Here is a 25,833-nt window from a genome sequence, read left to right as displayed (position 1 = left end):
TTTCACCTTAACACACATTAAAGGTTATAAAACCTGATCTCCAAATTTAAGAGGAGAAATTTGAATCTGCTGTGAGAGATCATAAAGAATTAACAAAGATTGCTCAATGCCATAAGAAAAAGGAAGTGAATGTAAAATGACGTCAACAGAGAACAATGTATTACATAAAGCCTACTGCTTATTTACAGAAGCAGGAGAGCACGGAGTAGAAATGGAATTTGAGGTTTTATCTGCTTAGACTCTCACCTCAGAGTGACGAATATAAATATTTACTTCACCAATCATGCTGATGACCTGTAGAAAGCTTACAGTACGTGCATGCCTTCTAGAAGATATACAAATAAATAAATGGTTGTATAGATGAACTGAAGCATATATGCATAAATAAATACATGGAGGGGCTTCCCTGGTGGTGCAGTGGTTAAGAATCTGCCTGCCAATGCAGGGGACATGGGTTCGAGCCCTGGTCCGGGAAGATCCCACATGCCGCAGAGCAACTAAGCTCGTGCACCACAACTACTGAGCCGGTGCACCACAGCTACTAAAGCCTGCATGCCTAGAGCCTGTGCTCCGCAACAAGAGAAGCCACCGCAATGAGAAGCCTGCACACCACAACGAAGAGTAGCCCCCGCTTGCCACAACTAGAGAAAGCCCGCGCACAGCAACAAAGACCCAACACAGCCAAAAATAAATAAATAAAAATTAAATTTAAAAAAATTAAAACAAATAAATAAATACATGGATACATTGACAATAATTATCAAAAGCATGGCATCTTGACAGTTTAAAGAATGATTTTATAAATTTTATCTAATGTAAGTTCACAAGCAGGAAAGTGCTAACAGTAAAGCTAGATACTGAGCTAGACCCCAAAGGATGGGATAAGGCTTCCTTGATAAACATGGAACAACAGAGGGGTAGAAATGGGAAGGTCATTTTAAGCTTGGGGCACAACGTGAATAAAATCTAGAAAGTAGGTGAGCAAAAATTAGTTTGTTAGAGAATAAAATGAGAGAGGAAGTTTTGTCTTTAAGTTTCTGAACTAAATTCCTAGTTTATTCCACTGTTTGAATCAACAACTTAGAAGTCAACAAAGTCTTCATCTTGTTTAATTAGACTCTACCATCCTTCACTTAAACCCCCTTCCATCTGTTGAGATAGAAGACCATCACTTTTAAAAGATACTTCTGCTGAGGATGGTCTGGAGCCCGGGTCATCTCTTTAGGCCACATGATGCATGCGTACTCCTTTACTTTTCCCACTAGGCGTAAAAATAGATTCTTAAAAATATATGATAAAGCCTGGAAACAACCCAGATGTCCACCATCAGGTGGCTGGTTAAATAAATTGTGATACATCCTCACAACGGGGTACAATGTATAAATAAAAAAGAATAAGAAATATTTCTCTCTACTACTATGGAGTGATCTCCAAGACATACTGCTAAGTCAAATATAAATAAATAAATAATCAAGTGTGTATTGTGGGCTACCATTTATCTAAGAATGGAAGGATAAACCATAATAAAATTAAAAGAAATTTACCTGTAAGGTAAATTTACCTGTAAAGGGCAGGGAGAGAAGAGGGTGACGGCTCAAGTATAGAAGTGAGACTTCTTATACACCTTGTTTTTAATTCTGACTTTTGGACCACTTAAATAATTTACATGTTTACAAAATAAAATTAAGTTTCAAAACAGCAATCCCTAAACATTGAATATGAAATGAAACTAATTAACCCAACCAGGTATGCAGTTGGTGGCATAACCATATGAAGAATCACTATCCCAAACAACCTAAAGCAGAGTAATTTGATTATTACAGTCCTTTTGGGATGTACCCCAAGGATACAACCAACTGAGAAAAAGAAAAACAAGTTTAAACTGTTTTTTAGTAATCACATTGTTGATATGCTGTGCATTAACGGAGGATAAAACACATAAATAATTATGTGATATTCTAATTAGATTATCTGCTGTATCCTGAAAACCACTATTCTCAGCATGGAAGAAAGAAGACACAGATGTACTTCTGTCCTCTGAAAAGGCTTTAAGCAATGACCAACTCAGAGAAAGGAACATTCCTAGTGTCCTGAACATAGTCACAAAAGTATATTTCTACTAAATGAAATCAGTTTCTTGCAGAAATAGACAATTCTAGGTCTGAAGCAGAAAATATACCACAAACATATGAGAAATTTTCTCTAGGGTCATGTCATATATGTCTACATCCATGAGTTAAGAAACTATTTTTATAAGAAAATTAAAACAACACTAATTGGTCACTAATGAAAGATGCTAAGGAACAAAAAAAAAAATTGAAAACTGGTAAATGAAAGTAAGAAGTAACCCATTTGAGAACATTTTTCTTAATAGAAGTATTCAAATTAATAAAGGAAAAAAAGAAATTAGAACATCATTTTGTAACCATTAATAAACAAATGGATCCAAGCATTGATCAGCAGCAGCTGCTAATTTCACAAAAGAGAAAGACAACCAGATATTTTTAATCTCTTGATACATGATCACATATGAAGTAGTCTTGACCAAAAAATGAGCCTGAGTCTGATCAATCTAGAGTCAACCAATTTACAAGAAGCAGAAGAACGTGGGGACAGAACAAGAAACTTAATCACCAGGTTTCTTCAACAAACAAATTTTGAGGGAGGGAGAAAGGGAGGAATGGAAGAAAGGATAAGGAAAAAGAGGGAGAGTAATGAAATAAGGGAGAGAGGGAAGGGAAGGAGGCAGAGAAAGAGAAAGACACACAGAGACAGAAGGAGGGAGGGAGGAAGGGATTACGAGCCTTGAAAGGCATTATCAACCAACTGCAATGTATGAACCTTATCTGGATCCTGATTCAAACAAACTGTAAAAAAAAAAAAAAAAAAAAAAATCATGAAATTTGTGATTCAATTTGAAATTTGAACACTGATTAGATATTTGAAATTAAGAAATATTAGCAATTTTTAAGGTACAATAATAGTAATATGGATATGTATTTTTTGTGGGTTTTTTTCATTTATTTTATTTATTTATTTTTGGCTGCGTTGGGTGTTTGTTGCTGCACGTGGGCTTTTTCTAGTTGCGGCGAGCGGGGGCTACTCTTCGTTGTGGTGCGCGGGCTTCTCATTGCAGGGTCTTCTCTTGTTGAGAAGCACGGGCTCTAGGCACACGGGCTTCGGTAGTTGTGGCACACAGGCTCAGTAGTCGTGGCTCGCGGGCTCAGTAGCTGTGGCTCGCGGGCTCCAGAGCGCAGGCTCAGTAGTTGTGGCGCACGAGCTTAGTTGCTCCGCGGCATGTGGCATCTTCCCGGACCAGGGCTCGAACCCGTGTCCCCTGCATTTGCAGGCGGATTCTTAACCACTGGGCCACCAGGGAAGCCCTGGATATGTGTTTTTTAAAAAACCCTCTTTATCTTTTTGAAACACATACTGAAATATTTATAGATGGCAAAATATAATTCAGAGATGTGTTTCAAAATAACACACAGTAGGGAACTGGTTTGGGGTATGTATAGGACAGGACTAGTCATGGGAAAATGAATGTTGGGGCTAGGTGGTGAGTATTGGGGAGTTCATTATACTATGCTTTTTAACTTTTGTGTGGCGAAATCCTACAAAGTAAGTAAATGTATTTTTTTTTCTTATTAGTAATCCATTTTATACACATCAGTGTATACATGTCAATCCCAATCGCCCAGTTCATCCCACCACCACCCCCTCCCCCGCCGCTTTCCCCCCGTGGTGTCCATACGTTTGTTCTCTACATCTGTGTCTCAATTTCTGCCCTGTAAACCGGTTCATCTGTACCAGTAAATGTATTTTTTAAAAATATAAGACATTCGGTAGCCATGAGAACACTCAGTACACAGAGGTTGGTTTCTAAATACAATCTGCTACTGAAAAAACAAGGACTACTTGAAGAAATAGATTCCTTCTAATCTGAGGGGAGAAAAGTACAAGGTGAGCCTGGAACATCTTGTACTAGAAAGCAAAGGAGTAAAAGAATGAGGACATGTTAAAATGGCATAGGAACCAGCTTGAAGGGCTCCTTTTTGTCAAATCTGGGTAAATTTAAATGTCAAAGAAAAACAATAATGAGTTATAAAACACTGAATAAAAAAAGGAAGTTTTTGAATAGTGATATTCAAAAACAAAAAGAGAAAAGGGAGGAAAAGCACTATTATGGAAGATTGCCAGCCAATCAATATAGAAGAAATAATAGAATGAGAAAATCACCATTTCTCAAACACTAGTCTAATTATTGTTTCAGGCAAGGATTACAAATGCATGGTGAAGCCACTGGACGGTAGGTTATTACTGACAGATAGGATATTCCCTCGGTCTCAAGGATCGCAAATTAGTATTAATTGTACATAGGAAAAGGTATCTTTATGATGGGGAGATCCGGTGAACGTCTCCTTAACCAAGTGGTCAAAATTCCATCTCCAGTAAAGGGACCATCTGATGTCATGCCGCTCTTCTGATGATGCAATGAGAGGCATAAACATCATCTAGGCAGTGGTGTGACCAAAAATGTTTAATGTGAATTCAGTCACCAAGAACAGACAAAATCAGAAATTTGATTTGGACTCTTCAAAATATTAAAGAAAAATCAAGGGATCTGATCTAGATTTAAGAAACCAAAAAAATATGACATTAAATGCAACACATGACCCTCGTTTGAATCCCAGGTGGGAGTAAGGGAGAAGCTATTGATATTAAGGACAATATTGTGACAATTGGGAACATTTTAATATGATCATATATTAAAATATAATTATTGTTTTAATGTTCAATTTCTTAAGCATTATAACTGTGTTTTGTTTTGTATGCCCTTGTTAGGCTAAAAAAAAAAAAAGTGAGTATATGTCTATAGTATAACCTATACATAGATAGATAGATATATGTAGAAAGAAAGTAAAGGTTGTACAATGTTAAATGGATCTATAGGAAGGCTGTAGGAGTGTATGCTATACTATTCTTTCAACTTTTCTAAGGACCTAAAATTTTCCAAATAAAAAGCTGATGAAAAATATACTGATAATGACATCTGAATAGTGTATTACGTACAGGTAACAGGGCGTCATCCCCTTTGCTCCTCTGGATTTTCTCTCTGCAGCTCTCTTTCTGATTGACAGCTTGCTCTGCAAATGATACCTCCAGGTTGATGTCTGTTTCAGAGGCAGGTGCCTCTTCAGGCACCAGTGGGGTCAGCTCCTTTTCGCCAACAACTAGGCTAGATGCCTGATCTGGAAAAAAGACAAAAGATTCAATTCATGTGCTTTGGCTACTTCTTTTTTTAACTTCTAATACATCAACTATCTAAACCTTTGGGAAAAGTACTATTTACTATAAGCAATAATTAACAGTTATTTTAATAGTAAAAAGTATACTCAAGGAATTCTACCAATGGTGCATGGGGGCATAGAGGAGGGAAGGTGGTGACTAGAAAGCCAGAGTTGAATTGTGGAATCTTTCTCTGAGGTCACAATTCTTAGACTGAGTCCAGTTCCAAAACACTGATGGGAGATCTCAAGCTCTGAACGAAAAACCTCACAAAAATTTAGTAGACTTAATCATTGCTTTATTTTATACTGGGAGAGTAAAAGCAAAAAAAAGAAGAGAAGGAGGTTAGTTTTACTCTCTCTTAAAACTATGATATACCATTTAATTTCCTCACAGTGGAACAGATTCCTGAAAAAGATTTCTTCCATGCCAGAAAGCATGTCCTTTCTGGAATGTTACCTACCTATCATAGTAAAAATTCCAAAACAAAAGTTAGCACCGACAATGTGCACTGTGGGAGTCAGGTCTGGAGGTACCTGGTACCAGAACCAACAGGTTTTGCACCAGATTATTACAAAGATTATAACAGCTCTCTTACAACTATAAATCTAGTGAAATAAGTTCCATGTATTTACATCAACAGTTTATAATAAATTTAACATTTTTTTCTTGGTTTGTTTGTTGTTAATCCTCCAGGAAAAAAATTAACACCTGAAAACTTCTTTGCTGAAAACGCCAGCTTTAAGCTTGGAAGAACATACTTCTAAATTTGGCTGTTTGATAAGTTTTTGGTTTTTAACACAACTCACACTAGAAAAAACCTCTCATTGCAGACCTTTAATTCATGGTGGGCAGCTCTGGATTACATCAATAAGCTTACATAGTACATTCAAATGCTTATATACTAACACAGCAAGGTGATGGAGGGTAAAGTTAATTTTAAAATTTAATAAGTATGTCATATATACGTATATTATTAAAAGTCTGATGCCTTCAGAAAATGTATTTGTATTATCTTCTATATATTTTCTATATTTATAGTCATTCAAATCAAAAACACACAGACAAATTGTTTTACTCAAAAGAAAATACGGATAAATCTAAACCTAGCCTTTTTCACTCTCATTCAATAAGCAGTGTGGGCTTCGTGGTTGTAGGACTTGGGTAGTGCTCGGCGGGGCTCCAAGCTGGGTTTAATGCTCTACTGTTGCCGTCTCGCAATTTGAACAAGAAACCCTACATTTTCAGTTTTCACTGGGCCTTGCAAATTACATAGCTGGCCCTGGTCACATCTCACAGTTAAGAAAGTAAGTAAAAATGGACCCATATGAATTCCAAAAATAAGAGAAAATTTAAAGCTCTTTGATTGTATTTATCTGCTGCCATCTATGCCACATTATGCTTTTCCAACAGCCTGTGACAATTTTTTTTTTTAATTAGGATAACTAGACCTCTCTCCAATTAATTTTTAAAGTATTAACTTAAATGTCAAAGCACAATTTGAGTTTTATATTCCCACTGGTTTACACTGCTTTATGTTTTACTGTGAATATGTATGTTGGTTTCCTAGGAAACCATTCTAAGAGGAAAAAACTGATTAGCCATTTTCTTAAATTAGAAGCTACCTTTCTAAAAGCTGAGCGTTTATGGACAAGAATGTTAAAACGACTCCCTTTTCTCCTTAACAGCCCCATGTCAGAGCTACAATAAACACCACCTCCCCCCACACACAAACAAATGTTCTGTGCCGAATTCAAAACTGAGGAGAAGAATTATAATTAAGTTAGAATACATTTAAAATGTATGAATTTCCTCCAAAAATTGGCAAAAATACAAAACACAATATAGAAAAGGCTTAAGGATCAAGTGGTAACTCCAGTTAAGGCAGATAGCAGGAAAAACAGTTGCAGGGGTGATAAAGGAGCACAGCTAAAAGAAATAGATAGTTAACTGATTAATAAAAGTATCTATGAATCAATTATCTACTCTCAAAGAGAAACGTTAACAGAGAATGCTGTGAGATAAACCTTTTGGCTCTTAAAGCCCAAAAGTGTAAATAATATAATTTATTTAATCTATTCTCCTTTGGTTTTTTAAGTGGACAATAGCACTAAGTTACAAATATTTTACAAAACTCAAAGGTTTTCAATTGTCCAAAATAATCCATATCTTTATTTTAAAAAATAATTTCCCCTCCTCCTTGGAACTCGGAAAAGAAAATATACATAACACGAAAGTTTTAAAAATTATTTGGGCATTATTAATTAGTATTTCTAAATGTATGTATTAAACACTGGCCTTTCAAATACACAGAGCTGTATAATTTGACGAAAAGTTAAGATTGATACTTAGCAGTATTAATTAATTTGAAATCAATTTAATTAATTTATTTAATTAATTAAATTTAATTAATTCAGATTAATTAATTTGAAATGCAACAATGCTTGCAACATTAAAATTTTATTTTCCATTTAGAGTAAGTAACTTTGATTGAACATGCATAAAAGCCTAAGTGTAGGGAAAACATTTAAAATAGACTACGTAGCTCACACTTACAGATTTCAAATGGCAAGAGCTCCACTTTTGAACTCCAGACAATATTTTCCATGCATTTCATTCAGAACCTTTCAATGTTTGCATAACACTGGTTAATTCACTGGCTAGCAAAAGAGCATGGCATTGCCCAGAACAGGTGCAGTAGTAAATACTCAGTGACTTGGATGGCGTTATACACATTCTCTTATTATTCTGACTGGAGGCTCTATGCCCACTTCATAGCATTCCAGCAAAAGCAGATGTAAATCAGGCAGCAAGTTTGTCACATTCCACTCGGCTGCCACAAGCTAGGCTGGAAGGGACTGCTATAATGAACTTGTCTTCCAGAACTTCTGTTTATATAGCCTACATCACCATCTCTGGCAAAGGAGGAAAACACCAAGAAAGGACAATGTTTTCCTCAGTATTCATTTAGCAATTGCCAGTCGCTCTTCCCCAAAGCCCAAAGCATATTGATATTGGCACAAAAGGTTCATCTGTCTCTCTTAACGACCCAGCTCTCTAGCCCGCCTGCACTGGCTATTCCAGCCTGCTTGCCACTTCAGTGTCTACTGGCACACAGACTTAGGGAAACACCCAGTAATTTCATTCTGATATAAAACATGTAACTAAAGAAATCTCCACAGAATAGTAAAAAGCAAGTGCTTTTATAGACATAAATATATAGACACGTATGTGTCTATACACACACATGCACACACTTATATATGCACATACGTGTGTGTGTGTATATTTTAAGGCAGGGGTGCAGGAGAGAAGTTCTGAGAAAAGTATGGAAGGAAGGATAAAGACACTAGATGCTCCAAGACTCCAAAATGTCCCGTATACAGTAATTTTGGACTAACCTTTGATTTTTATAGGAAGGTTGGGAACACTTCCCAGGCCTTCACAGTCTACCTGATACTCTTCCTCCACTACTTCCAATCCAAACACAACACTAGTAATGCCATGAACACTCCAGGTGCCAGGTCTTAAGGACATAAACAAAACAAAAGGACCAGGCAGCCACCAACAACCTTTGCTACAGTTTTTAAGTAACAGCACACTGAGGATTAAATCTGTGACCTTAATTTAGAAACTCTTCCTTTTTGTAAATCCATGAAATAGCTTTAAATTCTTTCTTGGTAAGTACTAATAAAGTCTTACTATTTATTTTCATCCATGCCTTGAATTTCTAATCCATTTCTGAAATAACAGATACAGAAAAAAGAATGAAAGGGAGAGTTGTAATCAATGCCTCCCCCCAAAAAAATCTTAACTTAAAAAAGTTTTTCTAAACTTTCTGAAAAGCAATCCATTTATGAGCTAAGAACTTCAGATCTGAAAACGAGGTTCCAAATTCACTGGCTCCCCTTACTAGCTGTGTGGCCTTGGGAAAGTAACTTTACATCTCTAAACCTCCCTTCTCTCATTTGTAGGATGGGTTAAGAACAATATATACTACATAGAGTTCCTGAGTATATTAAATTAGGTAAATATCTCTGCATAGTACCTGGCACATGGTAAGCATTTGGGAAAACTGACTATGTACAGAGATGTTAGAACAGATAGAGATAGACAAGTATTTAAAAAAAATCAAAGGCCAACTATATGCTCTGTCTTATGTAATTACCTATTTGGGTACTTTATATGAGTATTTGAGTAGAATTTGCTTACCAGAATTGAAGACGAATGTTTTAAAAGGTCTTATCTGTTTGTTATACTAATAAATGAGAAAATACAAGAGAACGGGTCCAACTTACCATCTTTTCCTTGGTATTTGTTTTCGTCTGTTCTGACTGATTGTGATTCTCTACCATCTGGAGGCTAAAGATAGAACATGGGCCATTTAGTCATCTCCACCTCACAACCAGAGAAACGGTACTGTAAAATAACTCTATTACTAACCTTCAGAGTACAAGAAATGCACTCAGAATCATATCAATCACAGAAAAAAAGGACTACAGGTATAATCAGCAAGCAATCATCCAATAAACATGTGATCACCCACAACTTGTAAGACACACTACTAAGCCCTGTGGGGAATAAGGGCAACATCAAGAGTGTCCCTGCCATCAAGAACGCTGCTATTAATTGAAGGGAAAAGAAAAGATCTCAAAAAGTTAACAATATCCATTAACAGATGAGTAGATAAACAAAATGTGAGCTACCCACAAAATGAAATATTATCCTGCAATAAAAGGAAACAAAGTACAGGTACATGCTACAACACGGATGAACCTTGAAAACATTATACTAAGTCAAAGGAATCAGTCACAAGGACCACATATTGTGTGATTTCATTTCTACGAAATCTTCAGAATAGGAAAGTCATAGAGACAGAAAGTAGATTAGTGGTTGCCTAGGGGGTAAGGAGAGGAATATGAGGAATGACTGCTAATGGGTATGGGTTTTCTTTTGGAGATGACGAAAAGGTGCTAAAATGGATTGTGAGGATGGTTGCGAATCTGTGACTACACAAAAAACCTCTGGATTGTAAACTTTAAGTGGGCGACTTGGTGAATTCGCTCTCAATAACGCTGTTATAAAATAAAATTATAAGTTGGCATGTAGGTAATAAAATAGAATTCTTCATATTTTTTTAAAAAGCTAGTAATAAATGTGAAATCAACTAAAACTAAATTACCAAGCAGGTAATAAGAGCTTAGATATTCAAAGGAACTCCTTTTTCGAGGGGTTGGGGAAGTGACACCTGAAGAATGCAGCCCTCCAAGGGTTTATGGACACAGGAAAACATGGCTGGCTCCTCTCACCAGTAAGTGTGTCCAGGCCGTACTTCCTCCTTTCCAAGTAAGGCTTCAGGAGGAATTCAGGAATCAGGAAGGGGAGTCTAGGTCAATCATACACAGAGGTCTATTTGAATGAACTGTCTTTAAAATACTCATTCCGGGCTTCCCTGGTGGCGCAGTGGTTAAGAATCCACCTGCTAATGCAGGGGACATGGGTTTGAGCCCTGGTCCGGGAAGATCCCACATGCCGCAGAGCAACTAAGCCAGTGTGCCACAACTACTGAGCCCGCGAGCCACAACTACTGAAGCCTGCGCACCTAGAGCCCATGCTCTGCAACAAGAGAAGCCACCACAATGAGAAGCCCGTGCACCTCAATGAAGAGTAGCCCCCGCTCGACACAACTAGAGAAAGCCTGCCCACAGCAAGGAAGACCCAAGGCAGCCAAAAAATAAAATAAATAAATAAATTTAAAATACTCATTCCATTGGATTTTCATCTCTATACAAAAGAAGATAGCCTTTGTAGTCCCCTCCCCACATACTTCAACTCAGGTGTTAGCAGAAGAGAACTCCCCTCTCCACCTGCAGTCCAAGAAGAGTCTATAGAAGCACCGGGGCAGGTACGCAGAGGTGCTCTACTTAGAGATTAGAGGTACCCAGGTCAGTGTAGAGCGACTACCAATCACAGAAGGGGTACGAGAGTCGTGGCACTACTTCAGTCCCCCTCAGGCAGAGCAATATCATCCTCCTCCCTCCGCCCACGAGCCTGCAGAAGGCCAGCACTCCATGGCACAGGGCACACCGTGAGTAATTCTAATCTTACATATGAACACGTATTTTGGAGCATGTGGTTGGAATTGTTTTCCTAAGCGATTGACGATAACAGTGCAGATGGTATTCATTTCTGTATTATATTTCCCAGTGTCAGCAAGGGCTTCATGAGGAAGCATTTGAAACGGAAGAGCTGAATATGGACAGTCATCTCTCAGTATCTGTGAGAGACTGGTTCCAGGACACCCCCCACCCCTGCCCTTGCGGATACCAACACTGGAGGATGCTCAAGTCCCTTATAAAAAATGGCATCGTACAGTCGGCCCTCCGTATCCACAGGTGCAGAACCCAGGGATACGGAGGGCCCACTGTACTTATTTGAGAATAGAAGAACTGCAAGTAAAGATAGCTGGCCCATGTTTGCTTGAGGGATGGGGGACATATTTCTAATGGGTGGCAGTGTTTCGATTAAAGGCATAAAGTGTAAGCAAGTTAACATTATTTTAATTTATTTGTGCTACTTCTCTCTTATTGACTCCATCAGATGATACAACTCACCAATTACCTTGAACTCAAACCATGTGGTTTAGACATTACCAAGAGTTTGCTGGAAAATGTTGCTTGAAGTATTGAGTAGCAACATCCTCTTAGAGATTGGCAGGAATCCCACAGTATATGGTTTGCTTAGGCTCAGCTCTCTGCCCCCTCCCCCCTTTTTGTTTCCTCTTAACTCCCTCAGGGAGGGCTCTTTAATTGGGAAGGAAATGTCATAATACTATATTTCCTTACTATTCATTTTTCTACAGCTAGAAACCAAGTCCAGTCCTTCAACCCCAGTGGATGTCCCAAATAACGACTGGGTGATATGCAAGCGCATAACTGCCTCACAGCAGCCAGAGACCTACCTGGAGCAATCCAGTCACCCCAAAACTCCTATAAAATGGACTGGATTTGATCTACAATTGACCATGCAAAGAGAGTAGGAACCTGCAGCTATAAAGGATTTCTTGGAAGAATGAAATGTCTACAAAAAGCAAAAAACCTCTATATGACAGAAAGATACCTTAAATATAAGTCCATTTAGTCCCTCATTTTTTTTTTTTAAAAGACGTATTTTTTTTTTAATTTATTTATTTATTTATGGCTGTGTTGGGTCTTCATTTCTGTGCGAGGGCTTTCTCCAGTTGCGGCGAGCGGGGGCCACTCTTCATCGCGGTGCGCAGGCCTCTCACTGTCGCGGCCTCTCGCTGCGGAGCACAGGCCCCAGATGCGCAGGCTCAGTAGTTGTGGCGCACGGGCTTAGTTGCTCCGCAGCATGTGGGATCCTCCCAGACCAGGGCTCCAACCCGTCTCCCCTGCATCGGCAGGCAGACTCTCAACCACTGCGCCACCAGGGAAGCCCTAGTCCCTCATTTTTTAAAAAGATTTTTGTTACCCTTTATTTACAGTGTAAATACATCTCATGTATTTACTGAGACTACTTAATATCAGAATCATATATGTAAACCCAAACGTAGCAGGATGCATCGTGGTTAAAAGCACTTATTTAGAGTCTGACAAATTTGGGTTTACTATCTACAGGACCATTGAGCAAGTGACTTAAAGTCTAGAATGGAAACAATGATACCTCACTCACAGGACAGCTCTAAGGATGAAATGGGATATGGCACGGAAAGTAGTCGGCACAGTAAGTGTTCAGTAGTGGTAGCAGCAAATATAACTGCTATTATTATCACTGCAATCATCGTTCAACATCCGTTCTGTTTGTTCTCACTCCAACCAACCAACTGGGTCTTCTAGACCAGAGCTATTCCAACTTCATCTGAGAACAGTCCAGAGTGTAAATCAACTTTGACCCTAAGGACATCATTAAGTTCAGCTGACCTTTTTTTTTTCTCTTTGTAGCAAGATTTTCTTGTTGAAGGAGCAGATGATATTAATTTACATTTTGTGCAAGCTCTTGAGGTCCTCCTGGACAAGCCACAAGCAGCCTACCAACTGGCTGTACTGAGCAGCACTGTTCCACGCCATACAGATCTCCTACTTGTACCATGCCTTCCCTGAGAGCCATCAGCCCCAGAGTCTCTACCAGACTCCAACAGCTTCCACTAATAAATTCATCATCTTAGCAAATATCTACTCAAATCTTCTATGTGCTAGGCACCGTGCTAGGTGCTAGGTGCTAGATGCAAAGGGGAAGTTATTTCATGTTCAGGGTTCCTGTTTTATAATTCAGCTACAATTAGCTCCCTCACATTCCACTTCCATTCATCCCCACATGAGTCTAGAAAAAAAGCAAATTTTCCTACAAGAGTTAATATAGAAGGAAGAATCCTCTACCTCTGACTTTCCTGTAAGTAACAATTAGCAGTCACATTGTCTAGGGGGTTGGGGCCATTCCTAAAGCTCCAAGGACACCTAACGCAGGGATTGTCACAGAGAAATGTAACTTGTTTCATTTTCTGCCCCATCAGTATGGGGAAGGACAGGTATCAAGTCCCTCTTGATCATGGCCAGCATGGAGCTTTAGCACCTTGCATATACATGCCCATTAAGTTTTTAATGATCTGAATTAAACTGGATGGGTTCAATTGATTCTAAGCAATTATTCCTTTGCTTTATCAAAAAAGAAAACCTACCTCCCTTTCTTTTGACTCTCTCTGTTGAGCAAATATGTCTCTGACGTCAGGAACCTGGTACTGTTTGTTTTTTTTCCTCAAGGTCTGGGAGACAGTCTCTACTCGTTTCTGAACAGCTGCCGCCTGCGTCCGGGTCAGTGTTGATAAAAACACCATGCTTTCTTGGGGATCTCCAGCAGCCTCTCCAAAGAGATTGGACAAACCGGCCTCCTTAAGCCACTCTTCTTCCAGTTCTCCCTCTAAGACAACAGAGAAAAATGGTATTTCAATCACAATATATGAGAACTTTTACATTTTCTTAAGCTGTTTAAAAACTCTTACTGAAACTCTTATATCACAACCAAACCGCAGTGCTAAGAATCATTATCTGAAACTTGGGACAACTGCCATAAACTCCAGCCATAAAGATATCAAATTTTAGATCCATTTCATATATACTCAATTAAAATTTTTAAATGACTTCACATGTGATTAACCTCTATAACTTCCCTGCAGATTAACTGTGGGAAGATAATGCTGTTCCCTTTCCAGAGATGAGCAAGCCATGAAAAGATAACTTACTTCCATCAAGTTACAGAAGGAAGTCGATGCTGGGGATGGCCATTAAAGCCCTGTTTCTTGGCTTAAATTCAGCACTACCCCAGAGTCCAACCCTAACTGATGGAAAGACTTGTTTTCTCTGCTCGCTGTAGCTGACAGGGAGTGTGGCAAAGAAGTAAAGAGCATCTGGACATCAGGAACTAATCAATTTCAAATTAATTTTTTTAACCCCCCAGGTCAGCACATCAAAGTCATGTTTTTTACAAATTTTTTTTTAAAAGCACACTATTTTCAGCAAAAAGACCAAAATAGCTTATTATAGGAAACTAATTAAACAACTGAATCCATTCAAAACACTGACAGGAAGTAAACAATAAAGCAAATGTTGTATACGATCTAGTGACGATTCAGGACTTCCCCGGCAGTCCAGTGGTTAAGACTCTGCGCTCCCATTGCAGGGGCACGGGTTCGATCCCTGGTCAGGGAACTAAGATTCCATATGCCAGGCGGCGCGGCCAAAAAAAAAAAAAAAAAGAAGATCTGTTGATGATTAACAGAAAAACTGAATGATAACTAGAATAGATTCACTCCAAGCTCCATGTTTATAGAGGAAATTGAAAGACCAAGGACTTGAGACACAAAAGACCTGTGTCCATACCCCATTTCTGCACCTTGATGGCCATGTCACTTTGGCCGAGTCACTTAGCCTCAAGCTGACTCTGTTTTCTCATCTGTAAACTAAACCACAGCTGCCCTGGCTGCCTCATAACCAAATGTGAGAATGTCACATGGGAAGAACTTTGCAGAGCTCTATTATAGTCCATATCACATGATGGAGCAGTGACTAGTGTGCCCATCTATCCTTCTCTACTATCTAAACTCCATGAGGGCAGAAATAAAGTATTAATAACCTTGGCTTCAAGAAACATAAGGCAGTGCCAGGCATTCTGCATGCCAGGCAACAAAAACTGTTTACTGACATAAAAAGTCAGCCATGATTATTAATGCTGTTAAGGTAGAACTCAGTATAAGTGTATAAAACCAAACGGCCAGAAAAAAGCTGATATTGCCATGATAAGGGAAGTAAACAAGATTACAATATAGAGTCACTTGTTCCATTAAAAAGTAGAGGTAAAATTCAAACAATTTAAAGTCAAAGAAAAGGCATGGGTGTATAGAAACAGTCCCAATTCTTCTTGATAATCACATCATGAACAACACTCTACGAATCCATTTTAGTCTTGGAGAATTATGAAATAGCTAAGGACACATGGTTATGTATCAGGCTTGAGTGCTGCTTTCTGCAGAATGTTTTCTCCTTACTCAGCAGGCCACTGGTATGGTGCTGCCATCTTGAAACATTGAGACAGAAAGGTTGGGAGACACTATTACCACAAAAAAGCTCAACTGGATTGGTAAAGTAAGAAAGAATGAGAGTAAAATGAAAGAGAACCCAAATAAAAGAATGAGTTGATTACAATTTTCTTTTACAAATCAGTGTTAAATTAAGGAAAATCTCTAACTTTTCTTTTTCAAGTATTATTGGTTGCTTTTTTCCAACAAATGTTATAGCAAAGGAGAAAAGCCTATTTATGTATTGATAGATTTCAGTACTAAACAACTTGATGCTAAGTCATTTAGCATCATTAAGAAGTCTACTGTTGAGAGCCTCCCTGGTGGCGCAGTGGTTAAGAATCCGCCTGCCAATGCAGGGGACCGGGGTTCGAGCCCTGGTCTGGGAAGATCCCACATGCCGCGGAGCAACTAAGCCTGTGCTCCACAACTACTGAGCCTGTGCTCTAGAGCCCACGAGCCACAACTACTGAAGCCCACGCGCCTAGAGCCCATGCTCCACAACAAGAGAAGCCACTCAATGAGAAGCCCACGCACCGCAAAGAAGAATAGTCCCCACTCCCGCAACTAGAGAAAGCCCACACACAGCAACAAAGACCCAACACAGTCAAAAATAAATAAACTTATATTAAAAAAAAGAAGTCTTCTGTTGAAAAACAGGTCACTACTAGCAGTGGGTCCCAAGGTACTAACTGTGGCTCTTACTTTCTTGGCATTTGTATCAACTTATACACCAAAGACTTACTTAGAAACTTATAGATGGCACAAGGCATAGAAAGAATGCTAATGTAATAGATGCCAGAGTTGTGCATCAGAAACCTAGTGTCTACTTTAAGAGATTAGCCAAAAAAAAAAAAAAAAAAGCATGAAATTTAAGAGGAAAAAGAAAAGTGAAGTTTTACATGTTTCTTCCAGAATATCAAATACAGTAGTGGAGACTGTGGGAAACGCAGCTAGAAAGAGACTTGAGAGAAATTATGAACCAAATACAAGAAGTAAATATGGAGGTTAAGAATGCTAATACCATCTTCCACTGTCCAAATCTGTACCCTGAGCTTAGCAGGCTAAACTGTGGCACTGTTGCCAATCTGGAGGATGATACTTTGAAAGATAAGATGACCAGGACTGGGATAGGTCTGCAAACCACCAACAAGGATTGATTTATGTGAATCTTTCCTTCTAGAAAAAGTTACTTGGCTAGTAACAAGATAACTATCCTCAACCATTTGAAAGGGTATCATGCAAAAAATAAAACAGACTTGTTCTGCTCTTCCAGAAGGCAGATCTACAATAAGTGAGTAAAAGGTAGTGTAGAGCAGATTGTAAATCAATAAAATAAAGAACATCGAAACAGCTCAAGCTGACGGGAAAGCATCAGCATCATCAGCATCTATACTCACTAGAGGCCAAATGGCCATGTGGCTAGGATACCACAGAAGGAATTTAAATAAAGCTTAGATGATTTCAAAATTCAAGTCTAACTCTAAGAGTCTATGATACAGCAAGCTTAGCCAACAAGATTCTAGCCACATCCAAAACTAAGTGAATTTACTTATGCCACTTATATTTGTCAGTTGCATCTATAAATCTGCCACAATTAAGTCATTTTCAAGTTGAAAGGCAGCTACCATTTATCTTTTTCTGGTTTTCCTAGCTTTAATTTTTTTTCCTCCTCTTCCTTTCCATGTCTTCATTTCCCATCAATACATATTAAAAAAGAGAGAGAGAGAAAAAGAAAAAAAAGTTTTATTAATTTCATTATTACCATCAGGCTCTTTGACAACCACCACCTCTTGATCTTCTTGTCTGTTCTCACTAGATTTCTTGATATTTTCTAGTTCAGTCCAATAATCTTCCATAGATAGTTCATCCAAAGAATCCTGGGAACTTGATCGATCAAATGGAGGCCTTTCTATAACTTTGGTGATTTCCTGGTTCATAGTATACTGGCCATATCTGCGACTATAAATTCAAAAGAAAACACGGTTCATCTTAGTACATGAGGAAGTAGTACAATTTCTAAAATATCATAGTACTGAGCTGGAGAATTTGGAAACTCAAGTTCTCCTTAACAAAACCAAAGAGATGTGTATTTTGGAACTGTTTACCTTGAGAGGCTACTGATTATAATACTCTTGTAGAATGAACAGTTTTATCCTCTATGGAAAAGCATGGCAAAGAACAAACAGCAATGCGATAAATATTTTTCCATTTCCATTTCATTTAAATTATTTTAAGGCTTCTTTAAAACTGAAAATTTGCTCTTAGAAAGCAACAGGTTAAATCTTGATTAGAGGTTAATTAAATTGGGATTGAATTTCACACAGTATTTCATATTTATCATTGATACCTATAAATCAAACTCAATCAACCCTTACATAGCAAATATCCGCAATCAATGAATGAGGTACCATTTGAATTTTCATTTTGTTTTTTGGAACCGAAACATGAATAGAAGGATGGTATATTAAGTTTGCTGTTACACTCTATTTTAGAAAGCAACTTGTAATATTTACACTTATAAATGTACCTATTACTTACATATATTTTAAAACATGGTAAAAAATGTATTTATTGGCAATTCTGAATAAGTAGTTAGGAATTACCTTGTAAACATCTGGTTAAATATAATCTATGAAGAAAAGGATAAGTGAATAAATTTTTTAATGACTTCAACTATATTTTTTTCTTCATAAGTCATATCCTACCTACTACTAACATTGAATTAAAGGGCCTAATAATAAAAAACCCATATAGAATAGAAATATTAAATTGTTTCATTATTGTTTATATTGAGATAGAGAGGGAAAAGCCTTATTACTTGAAGGAGGAAATTTTTCAGCTATGGTTTTTCCCCTTTATATTCAATAATTTTTCAGAAATACAATTTGAGTAGAGACAATAACTGGTGAATGAGTGTTTTGTTATTCTAATATCAAATTGCTTTTTTATCTCCCAAGAAGACATTAGGAAGTAATACTCTGCTAGACTGGTTTTACTTACTGCATATAGAGAAAATAAAAAGAAATGCGACTAAACAAAATTCTTTAATAGTGTGTGAACATTTACACATTTAAACTGGCCTTTCCCATAGTTATTTAAAATAGTAGGATTTAATACAGCATAAGGAAGAAGGTCACTAAACTCTGGTTGAATCTACCCAGCAGTTTAATTCCAACTGACTTCTTAGAAAAAGTCAAAGAACTTAATTACCTATTGCTGCAAATAAATGCAATATAACTGACTACTTAACTGTAATGCGCTAATCGGCCAGTTTTATCCCTTTAAAGATGGTTCTCTCTGCCTTGATTACATACTTCATTAATGCTGGTTGTATGAATGATGGAACAATCCCTATAATCTCACCCCAGCAGCAACCCTGGCGTGGTGATGGGTGGGCGTTAGAATGAGGGCCAACAGGAGGAAGTCTAGACATGTTTGTGTGAATCTCTTTCCTCTAGCCTCCATTGTCCATTGTTTGCCGCCCCCCATCCCTTAATTCAAAGGACACTTCCTCCCTCCCTGCCCCAACTCCTGTTTACATCCTTGTATCCCACCCTGTGGCCATGATACCATCGGTGTTCTCAGTTTAAGGTTTACACTCCTGATTCTTAAATTACAATGTGAATGAGAAAGCTCTCTTTTCTCTTAAAAATGAAAAGTAAATTATATTTTTTATTTCTGTGATCACCAGCTCAACTGATCTCTGGTTCATATTCCTTAATCCCGCTTTATCAGGATAGCTAAAGCTAATTTACAGTGTTTGCCGGATTCATTTTTGGTTTACTTCATGTCAAATACATAGACGCCCTTCCTTGCTTTTGTTTTACCTCTCATTATAATGTAAGATTGTCTACTTTATTGCTATTTTCGACAACCCTTAGCCCCATGGGAGATCATGATGAGAACTGTGGAATGTGTGAAGTATAATGACTAATGCCAAATAATTTGGTTTATCTGCTCACAGGAAAGTGGTGCCTTTGAAAAGTACATTAAGCTTTTCACTCCTTAAGGAATGTGTTTATTCTGGCAAGAATTTTCCAGTAAATTTCCATTAAGATAAGAGCATGCGCAGAAAAATGCAAGGGCATCGGAGCAACAGCGTTGTTACGTAAATATACCTTCTATAGCGAGCCCTGCTTTCAAAACACGCATAGAGCGAAAATCTAATCACTTAGTGCTGATGAATCGACTCAATATTTTGACTTTAATAAGATTCAAAAGCTGAACAGGTTTGTTGTAACAACCTGAAGATACTGAGTCATGAGAAGGAGGATTTTTTTTTTCTTTTTTTGGATCACTGGCAAATGTTGCAAGAAAACAATTTTTTCTAAATATTAGGGGATGGAGTGTAGGTAGGAGGCAACCGTCCAGTGATAGTTCCCTCCTTAGTCAGCTGCCAAATAGTTTATATTTTCTCTAAAAATGTGACTGAACATTCTGTATTCACAGTTTACATCAATAAACATATCATGACACTGCTTTTCTTCTTAGAATAGTCCCACTTTTGTACTCCAGACAGGCCACAGCTAAAAGCCTGGCCCTTCTTAAAATTGCCCTGGTAAGAGGCCAGTTAACTAGTTTCCTCTCTTCTGTTTTTAGGAATATGTTTTACGACACCATGTTCATTCTGCAAATTGGGCTCAAAAACAAGAAAGCAACATCTGCTAGACATAATGAAGTATGGAGCAGAAATATTCTGTATTTCCAAAAGATCCCAGGCAACACATGGTACTCAAATCAGAGAAACACACGCTTTGCCCCACAGGCAACTACCAATTACCTCCGCCTGACTTACTGGCAAATGATGGTTCTCTGTTCGCTTTTCCTCACTCCCCATCCAGAATCCCATGTGCTAAACATCCATGACCACTCTTCCAAAACTCCCCCATTTCTCACCTTTTACAACTATAACTACAGAACTAGACACTGTCCTCTAAGAGAAGATGCTTCCTAGTGCACTGTACAAGTCTTGCTCTAATACATCACAGTATTATCACTTGGGCTTTTTTCCCATGGGCGCTATAACATCACCAGCAAATACTCAACTTTACAGACCCCATGGGCCTTCATGGTGTGTTATCTTGCTGGCTTGTCCTCGTGCTGTGTTGATAAACACTGGAGTTTTGTTTCCTTATATTTTCCCCAGGTATATTTTATCCCATTTTTCTGTAATATTTTTTCCACCTGGCCAGTGAATTTCAAATGTACTGATATCATCAGGGTGTTAGTGATACCTGTTATTTTTTTTGTCGTAGAGGATCTTAAAGTGATCTGACACAAGCTGTCCTCCACAAGGAGTTAAGAGTTTGCCATGCGCCATGCTGTGGTCCACTAGAAGAAAATTGCTTGATTCGTCCTAGTACCAATGCAGTCAGTGAAACAACGGGGAAACATATGGACTAGGATTCATAAGTACCAAATGGTTCCAGCTCAACTTTTTTTCATGATCCTTGGAAAATCACTTCTCTGATTCTAACATTTTCCTATCTATAAAATGGAAAGAATGCCAACAGCCTTGACTGCTTTGTTTGTTGTGAGTTATCAAATAAGAATTCCTATTAAAGTGTCTCAGAGGTAACCAAGAAGAAGGCACTCGTTCGTATCATTGCTAACATTTGTGTAACTGCTAACTACAGATAACTGCCACTCCCATAGTTTAATAAGGTCACCTTTGCCCTCTTCTGAGGTTCAGAGAAATTACTTATCCTCTAAGGACAGTCATTCTTAAACCTTTGGTCTCAGACCTCCTCTACACACTTAAAAATTTTCAAGGGCTTCCAGAGTGTTTTTGAGATAGATTATATCCACTGATATGGACACTATTAGATATTAAAAACAAAAAAAATTCAAACACTAATTAATTTAATAATAAGAAGAATAAATATCTTAAATAACATTTGGGGCAGGGGGGAAGACCTATATTTTCCAAACCAAGAAAAAAAAATAGTGAGATAAGTAGCATTGTTTTACATTTTTGAAACTGTCTTTAATGTCTGGCTTAATAGAAGACATCTGGATTCTCACATCTGCCTCTGCATTTACTCTTCTGAGATATTGTAAGTCATGTAGTTTCTGGGAAACTCCACTGTATTCTCAGGAGAGAATGAGAATGAAAAAGGCCAGTAACATCTTGGTGTTATTATGAAAATAGTTCTGATCTCCCAGACCCCTGAAAGGGTCTCAAGAGCCTCAGGTGTTCCACGACCACACTTTGAAAACACTGCTCCAGGATTTCTCAAAAACACCGAATGGATCTGAAAAAGCACTTTTCAATTCTGTGGGCAACACTCCAGAAAGCCTTACTGAAAGAAACAGACATGCTCTCCTAGTGACCTTTGACCTACTTTTTTGTTTATTTTAGTTTAGTTTTACAGCCTTTCATCAAGACTGGGACTTATTCCAATGATATATCCATATTTAATTCATACTACAATGACAAAGAATAAAAGCATTATTTAAAAACCCCTACCTTGCCAATGTCTTCCATCATTTGCTTTTTTTTTTTTTAATAAATTTATTTATTTTATTTATTTATTTTTGGCTGCGCTGGGTCTTTGTTGCTGCATGCAGGCTTTCCCTAGTTGCGGCGAGAGGGGGCTACTCTTCGTTGCGGTGCGCGGGCTTCCCACTGCAGTGGCTTCTCTTGTTGCAGAGCACGGGCTCTAGGTGCCCAGGCTTCAGTAGTTGTGGCACGGGGGCTCAATAGCTGTGGCGCACGGGTTTAGTTGCTCTGCAGCATGTGGGATCTTCCCAGACCAGGGCTCGAACCTGTGTCTCCTGCGTTGGCAGGCAGATTCTTAACCACTGCACCACCAGGGAAGTCCCCTATCATTTGCTTTTATCCGCCATGTACAATGGGCAGAAATCCTCTCTAATAGAGCTTCCCCTTTTGCCCGGTGTATTTGAAAATGTGTATTTTCTTTAATGCTCCTTTGTCATCCATCTGTACCTCTTCCTACAATCATCTCGAGGTATTTATTTGGAACTAGGACATTTCTTTGAACTCATATTTAACTATCTGATCCAATCTCTACTTTTTGTACCCTACCCCATCAAGAATCATATTGCTACACTTCATATTCAGTCTGTCTCCTGGTCCTGCTCCTTCCAGGGCATTTTTGTGGCCCAAAGTGTGCTTTCTTGAAGTCCTTTGATGCTAGGACTTGGTTTTGTTTTCTTTTCTTACAAGATCCTTTCTAAAAGAGGTACACTCTCTTTCATGCTCCTTATTCGACTTTTATTTCCAACACAGGAAAAGAAGTGACTGGGTTGAGAGATATAAGAGAATGAGGTTATTTTTGTTCTGTTTTTTTGTTCTGTTTTTAATGTGCCAAAAAAAACAGTTCTTATTGAGATCATGATTTATCATCAACCATAATGACCAAGTATATTTTAGATAAAGCCATATTTATTGAAGTGTAAACTTTAGAATGGTATTGGACCTTAGAGATTTAAACCTATCCCATCATTTTCTAGATGAGGTAATGAGGCGCCAGGGTTAAGTCTTCTTCAAAATCTCAGCAAAGTGATGGTTGAACCAAAATTAGTGTCCTCATTTCTTCTTCGGTCTATTATACCAAATAGACTAGAAAGGGTAGAATTTACTTTTTTCACATCTGATGCTCCAGTCTTTGTGAGTTTATATTGCACATAGCAAAACCAAAAGTGATCTTGTTCACACAGTCTATAATTAACATTTTAAAATGACCACTACACTTATCTAGAGAAAAATACATTTAACAAACAAATCATACCTCTTTAAAATGCATGAGAATTCTTTTCCAATGCATTTTATAAACAGTGGTCTGTGCCACGCTGGGGCACGACTTCAAATATACCCATTTTTTAAAAAGCTTTGTTTTGAAGATGTTTAAAATTTTTTAAATGTTTTAAAAATTCACTCTGTCTCTCCAGCTACATTATCTCTAGGCTGGGGGTAAAAAAGTGTTTCTGATGTGTAGATCTTTCTCTTTTATTTTGTCAGTGATATTAAAGAAGTAATCACTGCCATCATGAGATGGTGAAGCTATTAATACTCGTAATGGCCTTGTCCATAAGACTACACTGAATTTGAGTGACTATGAAGAGCTGCAGCCTATGAATGACCCAAGTCATTTTTCCCTGGGAAGTGAATGCCTACTATTGTTTAGCTGAAAGCAGTAATTATTAGAAGTGGCTCTGACACCAGAAAGAAAGAACACTGACAATGCCTTAAGGCAGTAAGAAGTTGACTGGAAAGCAATCCCACACTGGCCTCTCCCCACTCCCAGGCAGCCTTCAGAGCCCAGGGAAAGGATTCCTCACATCTTCTACCTGACCCAATTGCTATTATTTTTAAAATATATTAGTTAGTTTTCACATTTCAAGTAAACTTACTTTTACCCTTTGCATATTTTACCCCTTTCACGTGGGGGAAGAATAAAACTTACCCATTATTTCTTTCAGCTTTCTTTTTCTTTAAAAATAAACGTCACTTAACATATGTCTAGCACATTGCTGTAGTCTTCACAGAGCGTCCACCCAATTTTGACACACACCAAAACAATGAGCAAATGAACTGATGATGCTCTATTTACTTAGCTTTGCCTAAGTAAAGCTAAGAAGAGAAGCCCATTAGTGACGCTGCTGAGAGAGAGCTTTGAAAACTTGGCTTTCTCACTTTTACAGAAAATGATGGTAGAACCAATTCATATGTGAACATCACTAAAAGAATAGGGGTACAGGCAGCAGCAACTACCACCAAGTCTAGTAGAAAGAAAGGAGAAAAGGCACAAGACAGAAGGGCATGTGGGAGAGTCATGAGGCAGCCAAAGCAAATTGGAAAAACTCCCTTCCCTTTTAAGTATAGACGTAGAGTATGTAAAGGGGAAGTTATGGGCTAACACCGGCCACCAGACATAGGTCTTTCTTATTTTCGAGCGTTGGTTCTGGGTAGAAGTGAGATCCTCTTTGTTTTGAGCTCCCCCAATCTCTCTCAGGAGGCAGTTTTTCCTCTTCCATTGGCAACAAGACTCAACAACAAGTAGCCAAATGGTAGCCAGGGATCTGAATGTCTAAGTCATTTTCCAAGACGAGGGTAAAGAGGTCAGCAGTGGGACTTGACATGAAATATCAAGATCTCGGAAGACTGGTTCAAAGCATATCGAACTGAGTTTGCATATGCACTCCACTCAATTCTCCATCACCAGGACTTGTATCTACCTGACACTTGGATGTACCTGACACAGCTCTTCTCCAGAACTCTCTCCTTTCCTTGTTCTGGTTAGTTTCAAGCCATCTGGAGATTCAACACCAGCAGCCACTTTGCATTCGGAGCATAGGCTCTCCAGCTGGATCTGTTTTCCAGTTGTCATTACTCAATTTCATATCTTGGTGTCTTTCTCCATGGGGGTTGGAATAGAGAAAGACATTTCCACGCTCCTTCAGTCTCCCCACAATCCTGACCACATCCTGCACTGTGATACTCATGCTTGTATCTCTACCACTACACTGTATGTTCCTTGCTGCAAGGATCTGCAGAGTTGTTTGTTTGTTTGTTTGGGGGTTTTTGTTTGTTTGTCTTTTCATCAGGGTATCCCTGGGTTTAGCCATCCATTTGCCATAGCAGATGCTTGGGAACAGTTCAATTATTAATTACTGATTTATGGCTGCTTCTGAAACAACAACATCCTTTTAATTTCTAAGGTGTTTCTCATTTAATTGCACAAAACTACAAAGGAATAAAACAGGGACATGAAAAGTAGACAGTTAAGAAATCAGTCATCAGGAAACCCTAAAAGGTAATTAATAGGTAATTGTTCTATGCCTCTGTAACTCTTGGGTGTTTAATTTGAAAGCAGCCTTCCTTATGAGGGAATAAAAACATACAAAAGAAAGGGCCAATTTCATATCATACTGTACCTAATATTAAGTCACAAACAAGCACTGGCATACAGTTTGTTAAGCACACATTC

General features: G+C 38.2%; 1 protein-coding gene across 4 annotated transcripts in view; it reads right to left on the bottom strand.

Annotated features, from left to right (window-relative positions):
• ARHGAP18 (Rho GTPase activating protein 18) overlaps positions 1-25,833 on the bottom strand; it is a 134,113-nt gene that overhangs the window by 50,412 nt on the left and 57,868 nt on the right. For 3 of the 4 annotated variants that reach the window (XM_061207741.1, XM_061207739.1, XM_061207740.1), the window contains exons 2-5: positions 17,643-17,839; positions 13,985-14,223; positions 9,588-9,651; positions 5,074-5,252 (exon numbers count right to left, since the gene is read on the bottom strand). In XM_061207741.1, coding sequence (XP_061063724.1) covers positions 5,074-5,252; positions 9,588-9,651; positions 13,985-14,223; positions 17,643-17,839 — 679 coding nt within the window. The remainder of the gene's footprint in view (positions 1-5,073; positions 5,253-9,587; positions 9,652-13,984; positions 14,224-17,642; positions 17,840-25,833) is intronic. The other variant, XM_061207742.1, reaches the window with a different exon arrangement.

Source organism: Eubalaena glacialis, chromosome 12 (genome assembly GCF_028564815.1).
Source record: "Eubalaena glacialis isolate mEubGla1 chromosome 12, mEubGla1.1.hap2.+ XY, whole genome shotgun sequence".
Taxonomy (NCBI): Eukaryota; Metazoa; Chordata; class Mammalia; order Artiodactyla; family Balaenidae; genus Eubalaena; species Eubalaena glacialis.
Note: the sequence above shows the minus strand (reverse complement) of the source record. Positions and strands in the feature narration are given on the sequence as shown.